The following is a 17,699-nucleotide window of genomic DNA, read 5'->3' as shown; positions in this document are numbered from 1 at the left end:
ATGACTACCAATAGGCTTAAAAAGGCAGACTCATACTCTCAGAACTCACAACTTGTGCCCGAATCATAAAAAACAGGAAATTCCAATTTCACCAATCCACCCTGCTCTGTCATGAGAACATTTTGAAAGAAGCAGCAAATAGACAGGGCCGCAGCGTCGCAGGATGCACAAACCAAGTGATGCGACTTAAATCTCTCAATATATTCATTTAGGCAACTGCTTTTTCAATCAATAAATGCATCCAAATTAGCCAAAATATTCGTTAAGGTAGTAGCTCTTTTAGTAAATGCATCCCAAATTAGATCATTTACACATAATTCTAAAAGCTTGCTGCTTTACATTGACTTTTTTTTTACAAGATATTAAGCAACAAATCGACTACGTTCTCAATTTCAAAGTTGTGAATCATGTCAAAAACTCAAATACATCCTGCCTGGTTTTATGGTTGGATTGGCTTATGGGAACATTTGTGAACTCCGTGGAAAGCCAGGGGCATATTATCATGGGGGTTTATCTACGCATTTTTGGCTTTAAAAGCCAAGAAAGCGGAGATAAAATTATCTCCCTATTACCTATCTGTCGCTAACACCAGTTAGCGACAGCTAGTAGGAGATAGCGACCATCTTGGGCCCCACTTTGCTTGTCAGTGATATTTATCACTAATGACATGCAAAGTGGGCGTGCCAAGATGTTAGCGACTGGAAACAGTCGCTAACATCGCTATCTCCTATTACCAACTTTTGGAGATATTCGCGCTAAGCGCGAATATCTCCAAAAGCTAACACCTGCCCCTGAGCAGTTCTTAGCCATGTTATCCAATGGTAGGTGGATAACATGGATAAGAGCATTAGCTCGGTAATGCATGAATATCGCTGACTTTTCAGCGATATTCATGCATTGCGGCCGATTTTTATCGCTTTTGCGATAAACCTTGGTAATACCAAGGTTTATTTGCGATAAAAATCGCCGCAGCTCAGCGGTAAATTTTTGTCTCTAACCAAGCAATAGCGATAATTATCGCTATTGCTTGGTAATATGCCCCCTAGTTCCTTGTTAGAGCTGAGGCAGAGCCATACAGGGATATTCTGTCTGGTGTGAGAATCACTCTGCCCCAGCCTTTTTAGCTTTACAGACACTGTGTCAGGCAGTCCACTGGTTTCCCTGTTGAACAGTCCACCTCAGACCAGGCTGTACATGCTGCATCACAGTTGTGCACAATTCTAAACCGAAGGAATGCTGAACACATGTAACCAGAGCATACTCACATTTAAGAAACCAGAATATGTTCAATATGCTAGTTCCTCTGAAATTCAGAAAGGCCTGTCGTGTCTGTGCCAAGCTCAGTCTGAGCATTTTCCCCAGACCCCAAACGTTCAGACTGAGTTCACAAGCAATGCAAATATGTCAGTTCACATTGGCAATGAGTGCATATGCACCCATCAGTTTCTCACATGCCCAAGTTTAGAAAATGAGGGGTATATTTACAAGTAATTGGGTTAGGGCAGTGTCACAAATCGTTTTGCTTTGCTGCCCTACGCCAATTTGAAAGGACAGGAATGCACCCTATTTACAAGATATAGTGCATTCATGTCCTTTCAGCCAGCGCCGGCACACATTTTGCAGCCATGCACCAACTTCGGCACCCTTGCACCATGGTGCAAGGGTGTCTGTGTTGTTGGCACAATAGTTTCTGTGCAGGAAGAGCCACCTTCCTGAGAAAAACATTCAAAAGAGGCGATTTCCTCTTTCTATGTGTGCTGCAGATTGCACCACACGAGGAAAGAGGAAAAAACTAGAAGAAATGTAGACATTTTTCTTTTTACGCCTGCTCTAGGGAGATGCATGGTTTTGGCGCTGTCCCAGTTTACCTGATGTTGCAAATATGGGGTGGCGTCAAATTATATGGTTGTTGAGTGGGAACACCCATAGCAAAACCCATGGAATGGGCAAGGCAGTGACTGGTGCTGCCCGCCTTACGCCATACTTACAAGGTTTATGTTTATGAGTATTATAAAGCGCGTAACTGCCCGCGGGCTTCCCGGTGCTTTGCAGCTGGAGTGAGCGTCATGAAACCTTTTCTGGTCATAAAAAGTCATACAGGGTGGCTTCACATGGCCTTGTAGATATATATAAGCCTTGTGCTCCACCAGAACGTCACCAAAAGGGATGTTCTGGTGGTACACACGGCTTGTAAATATGGACCTAAATGTCAGAATAAGCACTGTCAGTCAATTCGACATTTCTCAGATCAGTTCATCTCTAAACATAGGCAACTAGCTGTAGCTTCAAGTGTAGAATGCGGAGTATGGTAAAAAAAAAATGGGTAAAAAATGGTCTTGATAGAAACACAGATACTAGCACTCCTATTTCCTGCAGATGGGTTTTATATTGTGATAAATAAGCAATTATAACATATATCATTCCCTTCACAATCTTATCTTACAGTCAACACAAAATGTGTCTTTGCTCACTCAAGCTGATGAAGTTGTGAAGAGACCAAAACAACACATTATTATTACCTCTTTAGGTTTGTGTTGCCAGTGGATTCCCCCTATCTGAAAGTGACAACACTTTGGCAGGCTGCATAAGTGCCTCACATGTGTAAAAACTTACTTGATCCATGCAGCCTGATAATTATCAATATTTCTGGTCCGCAGGTTAATAGAATCATAGCCAGTGTTTCAAAATGATGCATTAGAGGGTTATCCCTACATCCAAGATCAAAAGTTTCGTACAACCAATGTAGAAGGGCAGAAATAGTGAGCTCTTAAAAAATGACACACCTCATAAACATGCCTATGACATGTCATGTGTCACTTATACTGAGTTAATATGTTGCTGTTATCATATAACTGTGTTGTATCCCAATGGGAACCCCCAACTTTCATATTGTAGCTCCTTCATTTTTGCTAGCTGTTAGAAATGGGGTCTCTAGTTGGCAGAGGTATGCACCCTGCCAAAGTAGGGACCCACAGTCTAATCAGGGTAAAGTTACACACCAAAGATAACTTGTGCTCACCCCCTTAGTAGCTTGGCATAGAGCAGTCAGGCTTACCCCAGAGACAATGTGTAAAGTATTTGTGCACATACACACACACACAAACTCAGCCGTGGTCGGTAGTGGGAATACCTGCAGGGCGGTGACGAATTTCGTTGCTTGCACTGCATCCCCAAATGCGATGCAGTGCGCGCAACGAAATTTGTTTTATTTATTTATATGTTTACTTACCTTTAAAGAGCCGTAATCCATAGATTACTAAGCCCCACCCTGCCCCTCCCCCTGCCCACGTCACTGCCCCGCAGGTACACTCACTACCGACCGCGGCTGCACAAACACAATGAAAACACCACAAATGTACACCACACCAGTTTGGAGTAATAGACAATATCTACCTGAATAAAACAAAAACAAAATGACACAAATCTAACATATACAAGTCCAGATATGATTTTTTAAAGATTAAACCAAAATGCAGAGCTTAGAAGTCTATAGCTCCCACTGGGACCATCTGTTCGCACTTGACAATACATATCCAAAAGTTCAGCCCGACCGCGATGGAGCGTGAGCCGGATACAGGAATGCTGCAGACCCCCTTACAGTACCTTGGATGCATTGGAAATCAAAGTCGATGCATGACACAGGGTAGGTGAGGCATCACGTATGCATATGAGGTGTCGGTTCCTTAAGGCAGTGCAGAATCATTGAAACTTTGCCATTCCAGGATGATAAGTTGCGCCGAGCACGTGATGTGTTGTTGCTTGTGCTTGAAGGCGACGTAGTGTTGATGATATGTTGATGTAGAAAGCGTTCTGCGTCGATTCTTAGACATTGATGGGCTGAAGGAAATGCATTGGTCAGAAGCCACTCTGGGCCGGGTTGCATCAGAGTCAGAGTGCAGTGTCACAGACTTTGGTGAGGCAGTGCTTGTGACTCACACAGCTGCAATGCTTCGGTGATGCTGCAGCAAAGTTGGGGAGGCAATGAAAGTTGAGGCCAGTGCATCGCTCACTCACCAAGCGGTGTCCACTGCATTGGTGCAGGCAGCATCGGTGCATCGATGAAGGAGGGATGCTCTGGTTCCGAACTGGCGCTTGAAGGCGATGCGTTGATTGCAGCACCAAATTCACATCCAATGGCCCAGGGCTATATTTGGCACCACTTCGCAAGACAAGACTCATAGCACAGGAATCCAGGTGCTGGTAGCAAGATGCAGATGAAGTCTTTGATGTCCCTGAGACTTCAGCAACAGGAGGTAAACTCAGTCAAGCCCTCGGAGAATCTTTAGAAAGCAGGATGCAGAGAAAATGTCCAGTTCTCTCACTCCCAGGCAAGAAGCAGCAGGCCAACAGAGCAAAGCAAACAGCAAAGTGGCAGTACCTCCTCGCAGCACAACTGCTCTTCTTCCTGGCAGAATGTCCACAGTCCAGAAGTGTTCTGAGTATTTGGTGTCAGAGGTCCAGTACCTTTGGCCTTTGAAGTACAGAAACTTCAAGAAAGGTCTTGCACAGGACCCTGCCCTTCCTGGCCCTGGCTCCAGATGCACTAGAGCGTGGTATGCAGCTCTTTGTGTGGGGACAGGCACAGCCCTATTTAGGTGCAAGTTTCAGTTCCTCACACTGCTCTAGCTCAGGAAGGATCATCTGCCTGGTGGTAGGCCATCAGGAAATACAGGACACACCTCAGCTCCATTTGTGTGTGACTGTAGAGTGAATTCACAAATCCCAACTGTCATCCCACCCAGACATGTATTATAGGGACAGGCCGAGGCACAGAAGGCTTAAATTAAGAAAATGCCAACTTTCTAAAAGTTGCATTTTCAGGCCTGCAGTTCAAAAACCAACATCACTAAAAGATGCGTTTTTAAATTGGGAATCCAGAGACGCCAAACTCCAATTTTCTATCTACTTCCAATTGGAAGAAACACTTGTAAAGTGTTACAAGGCATCTCCAATGCTAACCTATGGGAGAGACAGGCCTTGCTGTAGTGAAAAACGAAATTAGCAGTTTTTCAGTACCAGAACATGAAAAACTCACAAGTACCCAACCTACCTTTCAAGTACACTGCACCCTGCCCATGGGGGTACCTAGGGCCTACCTTAGGGGTGCCTTACATGTAATAAAAGGGAATGTTTAGGCCTGGCAACTAGATGATCTTGTCAGGTCGAAATGGCAGTTTAAAACTGTATACATAGGCTCTGCAGTGGCAGGTCTGAGACATGTGAGTGGCACAATCAGTGCTGCAGGTGCACTAGTAGCAATTGATTTACAGGCCCTGGGCACATGTAGTGCACTGTACTAGGGACTTATTAGTAAACCAAATATGCCAATCATCGAGAAAAAATCATACCATGTTTTAGGGGAGAGATCATATCCACTTTAGCACTGATTAACAGTGGAAACGTGCCCAGAGTCCTAAAGCCAACAAAAAGGTCAGAAAGATGGGCGCACGAAGGCAAAATGTTTGGGAATGACCCTGAAAAAAGGGCCAGGACCAATAGTATGAGCAAATGTTTCATATTGGCAAGCTTTGGTGAAATATTCCCTTTTAATTTCATGGAATATCCATTATTTTGCCCAAGCAGATGTCATAAAATATATTATATGCAGGAAAACAGTGTGTTTTAGTGTGCTGCAGAGGACGTGTACACCACTCTAAGCCACTTATGAATGAGAATGGCGTCTAGCCAGGTAGATGATGCATATACCTTTATAAAGAGCATGTATGTTATTCTCTAACCATGCACCTCTCATTTCCTGTTTTTCTCTCTCTCTTTATAAGTTCACGTCTCCTTGTCTCTCTCAATAATGAACAGATATAAGGTAATGAGTCCCATGAAAACTAGTACTAAAGACTAATAAATTCTGGAGTGCAATTGACAAATGACCAAGTAGACTGGGTGTCATCTCTTTCTCTCGCTCTTAATCATTCACCCTCTCTCTCTGTAAGTAGAGAAGAAGCGAGACAAGAGAGAAAGGAGTAACTCCAGAAAATTAAGAACCTTTAAAGGCTAGTAGAGCCCTGACAGAATCAGACCAGGGTTGGTACGAGACTATCCCATTGGAGCAGCGTAATTTTGGCTCCATTTTGGCTCCACCCTTTCATGTTTAATTAGGCCACATATATATGTGCATATTGCCTTATGAACTTGTGTGATGTAACATTATTCATTTAATGTACTGCATTTGAACAGTTACAGAAAGTGCGTCTACTGTGTAATCTCGACATATATTTGAGAATGCATATTATTTTCCCTTCAAATAAAAACAAGTTGCACTACTCATATATATCTGCATTTGAGTGGTTTCAATAACACTGTATTTCTTATATATTCATATATTCCTTTAAATCGTACTCTGCATTTTTAACTTAAACTGTATCCATTTGAATAGTGCTTTACATCTGTACCATTGCTGTGTTAAAGTGCCTGTAATCGTGCATTTAAATGTGTATTGAGAGGCTTGCCACATTAAGTTGACCAAAGGTCTTAAGCATTGGGATTTCTTAATGTTTGACCTTTAACATGAATGTTTGCTTTGAGTGCAATGTTTTTTCTCTCCTCTGCAGTTGTAGTTTCATGAGCTCACTGGTTAAAGAAAGGCACATTGAGTGAAAAACTTAGTGAGGTTCGGAAGGAGTACCTTTTGGCAAGGATGAGAAAATTTTACGAACAAAGGGGGAACTACTGTCAGAGCGGAATGAGGAGAAGGGAGGAATCTAATGACGTTTTATTGTGTGGACCAAAGGTAAGAAATGTTCAGTACAGATGTCAAGTTTTGTTGTTTGAAGATGGGAAACAATTGGACATGGACATGTGACATAGGGATGCTCAAAGGTTATTTTGGTGGGTATAACTGGACATCACACTTTAACTTTGTTCAGAATTCCTTCAGACACTGAGAGGTACGGACCGCTTTGGGATATCTCAGTTGTGTGGCTTCATGGTATCCCATATTCCTTACCTTTGAGAACTTCTACAGAACTTCTGCTATGCTGACACCTTTCTATGTCTCCCTGACTTAATAGGGTTTCCCTGATTTCTAGTTTAGAATAGGGTTTACTAGAACTTCTTAGACTACCTCATGCATAGGCAAGCAGATCGAAACTTTCAATCTATTAACCAGATTTTCTTTCTCATCCTCTGTATAGCAGCTACAGAATTCCTCATTTGCTTTCTGTTATTGAGGATAAATTGTGTACATCATTTCGGATATCCTTGAGTGATTCTCATTTTTATACTATGCTTTTGCCACTGATTTATATATGTTTGGCTATAAATTATAGTAAATTAATACTTTGTCCCATCAATCAACTCTGAGCTTTACTGTGCGGCAAAACGGGTTGCACTGTAATTGATAGATTGTAGTTGATCCTAACTCCTTTTTTTTTCTTTTTCCTTTTATTTAACAGTCACCTCTAACCTTCCATTGCAGGGGTGCTATGCATTCTCACCGTGTTTGACAGCTTTTTAGAGATATGGTGCCAGGAAAAAGGGGGGGGACACTCCCTCCCATTACTTTTTTCATTTTTCTCTTCTATATCCTGCCTTTTTCTCTCTCTCTTTGCTGTGTTGTTTCTATGACACACAAACAAAAGCTTTGTGCAGTTCCTCTGTAGAATTATTGGTTTATGTCATTCATCACATCTGCCTATCATGTTTGTATCACTATTGTCCTACTGTACAACATTTGTGGTAGGAATGTAACTGAATACATCAAAAATATTAAAACCCTCTCCCAGTCCCATGCCCTTGTCCCAGCTCTTGCTATTTCATGTAGGTTACTTGCTCCACATCCTTTGTCTCACTCCACCCTACCTCTCGTTCTCTTCTCTGATTCTCTCAGTCAAACCTGTTTCACTCCCTCTTTGGTCAATTTCGCCTTGCCTCTCTCTTTCATCTCTCTCTCTCCCCAACTCTCTCTCTCTCTCTTCCTCCGCGCCAATTACATTCCCTTATTAGGACTGGACACTCAAGACTGAATCTGAAGCACTGAATGGCAGAGTGAGAAGCTACATCAAACCCAGACAGGATCAGGTGACCTAGGACACTAGTCAGCAGTCACTTCAACACTAGTTACCACTGAGCTCCCTTTGATGCGTCCTGTTCCTCTTCAGTGTTTGCCATCTAGGGATACTCCTACTGCATTCTCTCCACTCCCCCCCCCACTCCCAGCTAAGGTGTACCCCTTAAAAGCTAAGCCACCAAAAACATATCCACATTGCCACCAATATGCCTGCACTACTCCTGACCGAGTCTACCTTCTCTGCATTGACGTAACTCATGTCTTCTCCCCAGATTAGACACACAGAATACCAAACTAGATGACAAAACACTGTCGCTCTGTCCTTTCGGAAACCAAAAATATAATTTTAGTCCAGAGAGAAAGTGAGTGACTTTATGCTGCTAAAATCTTAGACCCCAATCCACCATTTAATGAAAGGTTTTATATATTCTATCTATATATTCTATCACCTATCGTATTTGCAGTCATTAACAATTAATATTCAATTGTACCAGACACTTGAATCATAGGTATCTTCACTGAACCATCATGAAATAGATCAGTGTGCCATGCTTACACTTGTGTCTAAAGTGGAATAATGCACAGCAATGGAGACTGCATAATTTTATGGAGGATAATTCAGGGACAGAGTTGACAGGTTTCAGAGGTAGGGTGAGTTTGTTTAAGACTTTCGGGGCGACCTAGTAGAAAGTTCGACTTCCGGCTCTGGCCCGGTGAATGCATGGGACGAGGGCGAGAAGGAGGTGGCCGGCGGAGTAGTCTGGCCGAAGAAGATGCGGTGGTTGAGGTTTGCTGGGCCTTTGTTGTGCAGTTCTGAGTAAGGTTTTTGAGCAGTTTGAAAAAGGTGCATTTGTGAATTGGAAGCCAGTAGAGGTCTTTCAGATGTTTGGATATGTGCATGTGTAACACCATAAAAAAACAAGATATCAGCTATGGTATTCCAGGTGTAATAAATGATGGTCTGCTTTGGACCAATTAGTAAGTCTTTGTCCAACCAGTCAAGGGGCCTAATTTATGAAAAGTGAAAACAGCGATGCGTCACTTTTCACTGCGCCCTCCTTGCAACACCAATGATGCGTCATATTTACAGTATGACGCATCATGGCTCAAGGAGTTACAGATGCGTCAGTATTTCTGACGTATCTGTATGGCGCAAAAGTGACGCATTGCTTGAGTGTGTCACAAAAGTGACGTAACTCCAGCAATGTGTCCTTTCACATGGGGCAAGCCCCATGTGAAAGGGCCTGCGTCAGTCTTACGCCTGCTTTGAGGCAGGCGTAAGAATTTGATGCATTTATGTCCTAGAAGTGGCGCAGTGAAATCTTTTAGATTTCACTGCGTCACTTCTATGACCCTTTCACCCTTTCTTGCATCAGAACGCCCCCCTACATACATTATACCTGGCGTAGGTATAATGTAGCGCAGGGGTTTACAAAGTGACGCATCTACCTAGATGCGTCACTTTGTAAATATGGTTCAACGAGGCACGTTTTTTACGCTGCTGGTGCGTCACAAAAAGTGACGCACCGGCGGCGTAAAAGTGACGCACGGACTCAAATGAGGCCGAAGGTTTGCTGTTAATCACCGCTGACACAGGCACCTTTAAATACGCAACACTGTTGCGCTATCCTCAATGCCTGTTGCCTTCCAGGCACATCAATCTCATCCGCCTCCCGGCAAGTACTTTATTATTTTAGAATCCCATCTGCCTTCCTGACCAGTCGGGAAGAACTGCTTGCTATGAGCACAATACCTTAATTAGCCGGGACTTTTAATTAGCTGGGAAGTGACTGAATTTAAAAGTAAAATTCAAGTGCATTCAAAATAGTGTGTTCAATGCCAAGTGTTGTGAAGAGGTTAAAGCGCCAGCCTGCTTGTCAGGGTGTTTTTCTGCACTGCGTAAAGTGTGAAAGCGGCAAACTGTGCTGATTTGTTAACGAGTTGTAGGTCTAATTCCCCAAATGCTGTAACATCATTCTAAATGGTGTCTGCAATTACCACAGTGATGACCGCGTGACCCTGTCACTGCCAGCGTCCGCTCCCTGCATTACTCACCGCTTTTTCCAATCAGGCTGTTTCCCTCTCCACATCTCGTATGGCCATTAACTTTGTCACGTGACTCACTCTCCTGTCCCTTGCTCGTCTGACTTCACCACCCTTCTGTATTTATTCTCTCGCAGAATGCTGGCCAGAAGTCATATCTCATGTCATTTATTTCATTTTTTTTAAATCCCAAATTACAACATCTTGTTACCCTCCCTCCGAGTGTGTCCTATAAATAACAGTGCATAGCTAATGCCACATAGACAAGAAACGAGCGAGTACGACAGACAGACAGGCAGACAAACAGACAGACAGACAGACAGACAGACAGACATATATATATAGATAGATAGGCAGGCAGACAAACAGACAGACAGACATATACATATCTATAGATAGATGGGCAGGCAGACAGACAGACAGGCAGGCAGGCAGGCAGGCAGGAAGATAGATAGATAGATAGATAGATGGATGGATAGATAGATAGATAGATAGATAGATAGATAGATAGATAGATAGATAGATAGATAGATAGATAGATAGATAGATAGATAGATAGATAGATAGATAGATAGATAGATAGATAGATAGATAGATAGATAGATAGATAGATAGATAGATAGATAGATAGATAGACTAAGAGAGATTGAGATGCTTTCACATTTTGAGCCAAGGGAAGCATTAAGAAATTAATTTTCATATATTTATTACGAAGCCTCCCCATGAAACTAGTAAACAAATGGCAAGGACGCAGGCGACGTCGCAAGCTGATGAGCCGTTTGCACCAGGGCCCCTGGAAGGACCAGGTGGCATCTGAAAGAGCAAGTGTGGTGGCGGCGATTCAGCAGGAAAGAGCCTTGTTCATAACAAACAGGAGGGAGCCCCTGCTGAAAAGTACAGCCGACTTTGTTGAGAATAGATCAGCCATAGGAGATGACAGAGATGGAACACCCCTGCAAGGGACATCTTAAGGATTTCTGGGGCCCTGGGCCATACGTATTTTTGGGGCCCTTGTTCGGAACAGCTTTACATTTATGATCAAATTTCAGCTTTTTCACGCCCTCTCTGGCAAAGTAACAGACACTGTACTGACACACTGGTCAAAATTCTAAATGTGTTTCTATCTAATATTCAGAGATTGTGATGTGTGTTTTCAATAGTGTAATACAGCAGCAGCTCACTCTGCGACCGAGGTCCACTTTTGATCTAAAAGGATTTTTTTTATGGATGTTGCAAAATATCTGTTACTCCCACACATCACTCGTATTAACCCTTTGGGTGCTGGTGACGGAACCACTCCGTCACCAGCCACGGGGCTGTGCTAATGACGAAGTGGTTCCGTCACGGCCCCGCCGCCACGCCTGCACGGCAGCGATTTCGCGCCTGCGCTGAGCGTTCTATTGAGCGGGCGGGGCCCTGACAGAACCACTCCGTCACAAGCACAGCGCGTCCGAGGCTCGTGACGGAGTGGTTCCGTCATGAACATGGCGGCACCGCCCGCCCCCCCTAGCGCTGCGGCGGAATTACCGCCGCAGCCAAGGGGTTAAAGACACATTGGAGGAAAATAGTATGTAAAACAATTTATGTTTAAGAATCATTCAAAGTCATCAGGGTAGGACTGTGTGGAGAACATAGCCGGATCTCTCAGGGGCACCCCTGAAAGACTGGTGCCTTGGGCCAGCGCCAATTTAGCCCAAGTCTTAAAACGTCTCTGACCCCTGCCAGTAATCACACCGATGACCTCAGAGGAAATCATCTCAACAGGCAAAACCCTCCCCAAAATCCGACATGAATAAACCGGGAGGCACCCTGGGCAGCTTACAATGATTTGAAAGAGTCGAACTCCATTAAGGGAAAATTTTGCCTGATACCCGCCAGCCACCGCTACAGTGCTACGCATTTGTCGTAGAGTGAACAAAGAATTGGATTGGGAGGAGCAGCTCTCACCAAAGACTGCCATATTGCTGGGCATAAACCAGGGCTAGTGCCAGGAGCCCCTAGATTCAAACGGTGAGATGCCATAGGCATCTCTACCCTGGCTGGCAGAGGTGTGGGATGCCAAAGGGATAGTTCAGTTTGGCCACCTTAAACAGAAATACAACAAGCACTTTCACACATTTTCAAATATCTCCCATTGCCCACACACTGCAAGCAGTAGTGGCACCTGAGAAGGAACCCATGGAATGCTCTCCAGAAAACAGGCTGCCACGTGACCATGAAAGCAACCTCACTCACATACAGCACATTACTGAGAAACACTCAGGGGGGCTAGAGCGGCAGAGTGCGAGTTGGCAACCAGTTGTGGGAAACCCAGATGATGGCGAATGGCAAGAGGCATTGCATTTCCCCAGGGAGGTGACGATAAAAGCACAATATCGTCTGATCCAGCTAAAGGCATTACACAGAGTATATTACACATGAGCCCTTCCCTATAGGATGGGGAAAACCACTGACTTGAAGTGTCTGAGACAGTCTGGTCAGACAGGCACTTTTTAATCAAACACTATGGGAATGTAAGTTAGCAGGTTTTGGGCGGGGGTTAGACAGAACTGGAGGAAGCCACAGAAACACACATCAGAACTCAGGCACCAGTGGCAATATTGGAAGTCTGGAGGGAGTCTGATGCAAAGTCCTACGAGAAGCTCCTTATCAACTTGGGCTTTCAACTTGCTAAGTGTGAAATAGCCCTCAAATTGGGCACAGCACGGGCTTGGGGGCGCGAAATGAACGTATGCTATGCCAGGGAAAAAATGATGTACCAAGGAAGTAGATGTCTCAAGTTCAAGTAATTATGGAAAAATTAGGAGCGGGTGGGCAGGAGAGGACTAAATGACACCCAGGTAATAAACTAGGAACGCAGACAGGAGCCAGATACGAGGTGACACAACCCCCGCACAAGGACACATAGGCCAAATAAATAGACAACTGGAAATAAGACACAACCTAGCAAGATTGTATGCACCATACACCTGTATCCTCACATTACACAAAAGTGACCCACAGGAAGGGAGGGGAATGACTGTTGGGGAAAGAGTTCTTTGCTTGACATGTCGTATTATGGAAAAATCAATAAAATACTATATGGAAAAAAAAGTTAAAATGAAAGTGGCATGCAAGAAGCCCTTAAATCTCCATGGTGGCATACGTGTCAACACATATTGTGGCATACTCGCAGGTTTTGTAAACCGTTGCATAAGTAGGGTGGCATCCGTTCCAACACTGATCATGGCATACTCATAGATTTTGTAAGCCTGCACATATGTAGGGTGGTATCTGTTCCAATACACATCATGGCATACATACAGGTTTATTAAGACTTCACATATGTAGGTCAGCATCCGTTTCAACATACATTATAGCATACATGAATGTTTTTCAAGGCCTCACAAGCACATGCATTTGCACAGTTGCCCTTACTTGAGAACTTCCGGAACCACTTTGGCTTGTTATCCCAGATGATCAGGAGGTAGTAGGCAGGGACACCTGTCAAGGTGATCGCGAAACCTATTCCAGTGTTGACAGGATCAGAGTACAGCGACAACGACACCATGAAGAGACAGGTGAAGGAAAAGAGGGCCGGGATGAAAATGGGCACCTGAAAAACAGAAAGAAAAAAAAAGTCATTTCTTTCAAGACAATTTGGTGTTTTGAATATATCTGTTTAATATTCACAGGAATGCCCAGGGAATAGATTATAGAAAGACGCCACAGTCTCTCCTTCATGCATCAGGCTTGTCCTGGGAATTCCTTGGAGGTGCAAACACGGAAAAGTGGGACAGAAACATCACAGACAGCATTATACAGAAACTATATGAAGCTGGGCCTGGATCGGAAACCTAAGTGTTCTCTAACACAAGAAAACATGGCGGAGTAAATTCGTCTTTAATTTCCCCGAACCTGTGCTTCAATTACCTGAGGTCTGTTGTTCCACTGCACGCTCTGCTTTGAAATTAAGGCTAGCCGTGTGTTCAATTTACAGTACACACAACAAATTACGGGCCATCTGCAGGGAATTGGAGCGCGGTGTTCTTAGAGCGCTAGTTACCTTTTAAAATGATTAAGTAGCTATCGATTTCCCTTCCGTGGCGAAGACGAAAATTAGGAGGCGAGGAGAGGAAGGCAAATCAAACACCGAGTGGGCTATTAAAAGGTGAAGATGGCGGCACGATGCGCGTACAGTATCGTGATCTGACTGACCCTCACGGAATACACTGAGGAAATGGCGGTTATCACTATCTGGTCACACTGTTACACCGAGTCAACTTCTCATCGGGTGTCTAAGATATTGCTTGCGCTGTCGTAATGGCACGTGGCGCGACTTTGAGATAGAAGTGCCTGTTTATCAGGCTCTGCTTTTACTTGGAGTTCTCTCAATGGACCGCTCGGTGGATTCATTTCGATATGTTTTGTTGTTGTTACTCTCTCTTGTTGGAGGCAAGGGCTGTGTGGAGCTTATTTACAAGAAACTGACGCTTCTGTATAGATGCTTCAGTTTCCCTGCACCTGGTGGCAAAACCCTTGATCCACCATGGATGTGCTGTATTAACAAAACGGTGCACCATGGCACAAGGATTGACAGATGTGTCAAAATGTTTAACACATCTGTCGGCGCAAAAGTCACGCATTGCTAGAATTCTGTCGCAATCACGACACAACTCCAGCAATGCATGGGGAGGCCTATTCCTAATACACTGCATCACTCCTTATGCCTGCGGGTTTTGACGCAGTGGCGTCCTAGAAGTAGCACAGTGAAGTCTTGTAGATTTTAGGCATCACTTCTACCAGGCTTTCTGGCAAATGCCCACCCTGCATACATTATACCTGACACAGGTATAATGTGGCTCAGGGCTTCACAAGGTGACCCAGCTCCCTAGATGCCTCACGTTGTAAATGGGCCGAAACATGGCACATTTTTTACATCCCGGGTGCGTCAAAAAAAGGGACGCAACGGAGGCGCAAAAGTGTCGAGAAGGGCTTGTAAATCTGCCCCTGTTTTTCTAATGCAAAGGACTCGGGTGCTGCGCCAGCCTACAAACAGTGGTAGTTCTCACCATGATGAAATATACATTTTGAAAACTCAGTCTGGAAAAATTGTTTCTAGCCTGATGAAAAATGTTTCGTAAATGCCATATTTCTTATTTCTATCTTTAAACAATGACAAATTCTGTTTTTTTTCCTTTAGGGTGATTGTCGAACCGTGAGGCTGCGAGTTTCATATTAAAATGACACATCTTCAGCATGCAGCAGCTCACGTGCTTGGTTTGGCATATGAACAGCACACGCTCCTCTGGCTTAAAATGGATGCAAACCTATACGTCAGGCCAATATAGACTGACAATATTCATCATGACCATAACGTACATAGGAAAAGTGTTTGTGATTGCCAATTAGGGAATTTTTGTGATTCGCTATTGGGTAGTCACAAACACCCATGTACAAACATTTCTTTACCACAATTTGCGATTCCCTGGGGGTCGTAAATAGAGCTACCTCATTAATATATTAATGAGGTAAGTCTCACTTTGCGACCCATTGGGAATCACAAAAATCACAGGGGTGGTGGCTTGCTGGGGTCAGCAGACCACCATGTCTGTGACTGCTTTTCAATAAAGATTTTTTTTTTGTCTGAAATACTTAAATTTTATAGGAAAACGAGATGCGTTTCAAAAAGAAAAAAGAAAAGTTTTGCAACCTCAATAAAGCTTTGTACATCTGGTTTAAAATGTGCTAAATGTAAGCAGAGGTGAAGAGATAAAAAGGGGACACGATTAAGCGAATTCTCATGTCATTGAGAATCAATATAGAGGACATGAGGAAACACATGTTTCCGGTGTAACTGAGAGATCAGTTTGACCTGTTGAAAATAAGTACTCCAGAGTATGTGGTGGCATTTCCACAATAGGACAGAGAGTCAACTCTGAAAGTTTTTTCTACTAAGCCTTGCAGTATCAATTCAGTTCAGCTACATAGCAAAGGCGACCGCTCAACCAGGAGCTTTTCAGAAGCTTGTTTCCAGCAGTCTGCTGCTACTCCCAGAGGGAAAAAGTCTCAAGATATTCTTTGTCAATCAGTTCGTTATCTGTAGCCGAGAGGAACAGTTCTGTTTTGCTGCCACTCAATTTCTGTCAGCTGTGGCCTCTCGTGGCAATGATGTTAGGAGAGTTCAACTAGACCACTCGTCTCAGGCAGGAAAGTGTAATGAAATGTTAAAAATTGCGACTATGCCTGTGAAATAATGCCAGAAGTGTATGCAATCCATTAATTATAGCCTTGAGGAATGTTCACCCTAACACAAGAGACAGCTTATATAGTCTAGTCACATCCTGGTATCCAATGAGTACCAGAAAGTATTTTTAATTTTCTTATATGATTTGCAACTACCTTATAGCAAGGTGTATATTTTTAGGGCAAAGAAATTGCATGATATAAGGACGTTTTTGTAAAAAAAAAAAAAAGATGGACTTGTCCCATTTATTTAATTGGTCATCACTGCTTTTAATTTAGGGAATTATGCGTTCTCCTCTCGAGAGAACATACGCAACCACAGGTAAAGTATTCCAAGATCAAGTCTCACTTCTCTCAAAGCAAATCATAGTGACATCGTTTGTTAATAGCAACACTGCTTCTAGCTCCTTCTTCAGATTTGGTCACAACACACACATAGGGTAATTCGCCTTGTTCAGATATTGAATATTAAGGGGCTTATTTGTGGGATTTTGGTGTAGGGCAGCGCAGCAAGGCACCCTGCTGCGCAGGCCTATAACAAAGTGAAAGGGCAGGAATGCACAGTATTTAAGCAATACAGTGCATTCCTGTCCTTTCTCCCTGCGCTAGCACCATTTCGGCATGGTGCAAGGGTGCCTCCGTTGCATGCAGGAACGTTTTTTTGCAGGAAGGGGTACTTTCCTGCTCAAAAAGAATCATAGGAGGAGTTTTTCTCCTTTCATGTGGGCTGCAGAATGCATGTGTGCTGCTGAATGCAGTATGTAGCACACATGGAAAGAGGGGAAAGCAAGGAAAAATAAACATATTTCTCCTTGTTAGGCATCACCTCTGGAGGTGTACAGATTTGGAGCTTTCCCAGGTTTACATCATTTTGTAAATCTGGGGCAGGGTCTAATTCCATGGGTGTTGCATTGGAAAACCCACTGCAACACCCATGGAACGCCTACAGTGCACAGAGTAAGGCACTGCAGCGATTTACGCTGCATTGCCATACTCATGATTTAAGAGGCCACTCAAAGCCTCACAAGGTGCCTCTGTGTGGCTTCATAAATCAAAATGAGAGCTCTGCGTCATGTATGTACCACTTTACGTGGTGCAAAAGTGACGCAGGGCTCTCATAAATAAACCTCTAAGTTTAGTATGCAGGCAGGCTAAGCAGTAAAATGAGTTGAATTTTGTTATATGTTCCTGCACCAAAAGGCATCCCAAATGCTGTCATTCAAAGAGGCATCTGCACCTACTGAAGAACAAGACGACGTGTGTTTAGGGAAGTCAATAATCACACTGTATACTGCTCTTTATGGGTAGTACATACACCATGAAATGTGCTTGTTTTTCTCCAGGCCAGGTGTCCCCACTTTAAACTGCCTGTAACTTCCTGCTTCTTTACAGACCTCCACCTTGCAAT

General features: G+C 43.6%; 1 protein-coding gene across 1 annotated transcript in view; it reads right to left on the bottom strand.

Moving 5' to 3' along the window:
* Positions 1-17,699, bottom strand: part of LOC144818900 (cystine/glutamate transporter-like) — an 868,430-nt gene that overhangs the window by 43,366 nt on the left and 807,365 nt on the right. The window contains exon 11 of the mRNA XM_078676760.1: positions 13,484-13,661. Coding sequence (XP_078532886.1) covers positions 13,484-13,661 — 178 coding nt within the window. The remainder of the gene's footprint in view (positions 1-13,483; positions 13,662-17,699) is intronic.

Source organism: Lissotriton helveticus, chromosome 2_1 (assembly GCF_964261635.1).
Source record: "Lissotriton helveticus chromosome 2_1, aLisHel1.1, whole genome shotgun sequence".
In the NCBI taxonomy this organism is placed as follows: domain Eukaryota; kingdom Metazoa; phylum Chordata; class Amphibia; order Caudata; family Salamandridae; genus Lissotriton; species Lissotriton helveticus.
This window is presented reverse-complemented; position numbering and strand designations above follow the sequence as displayed.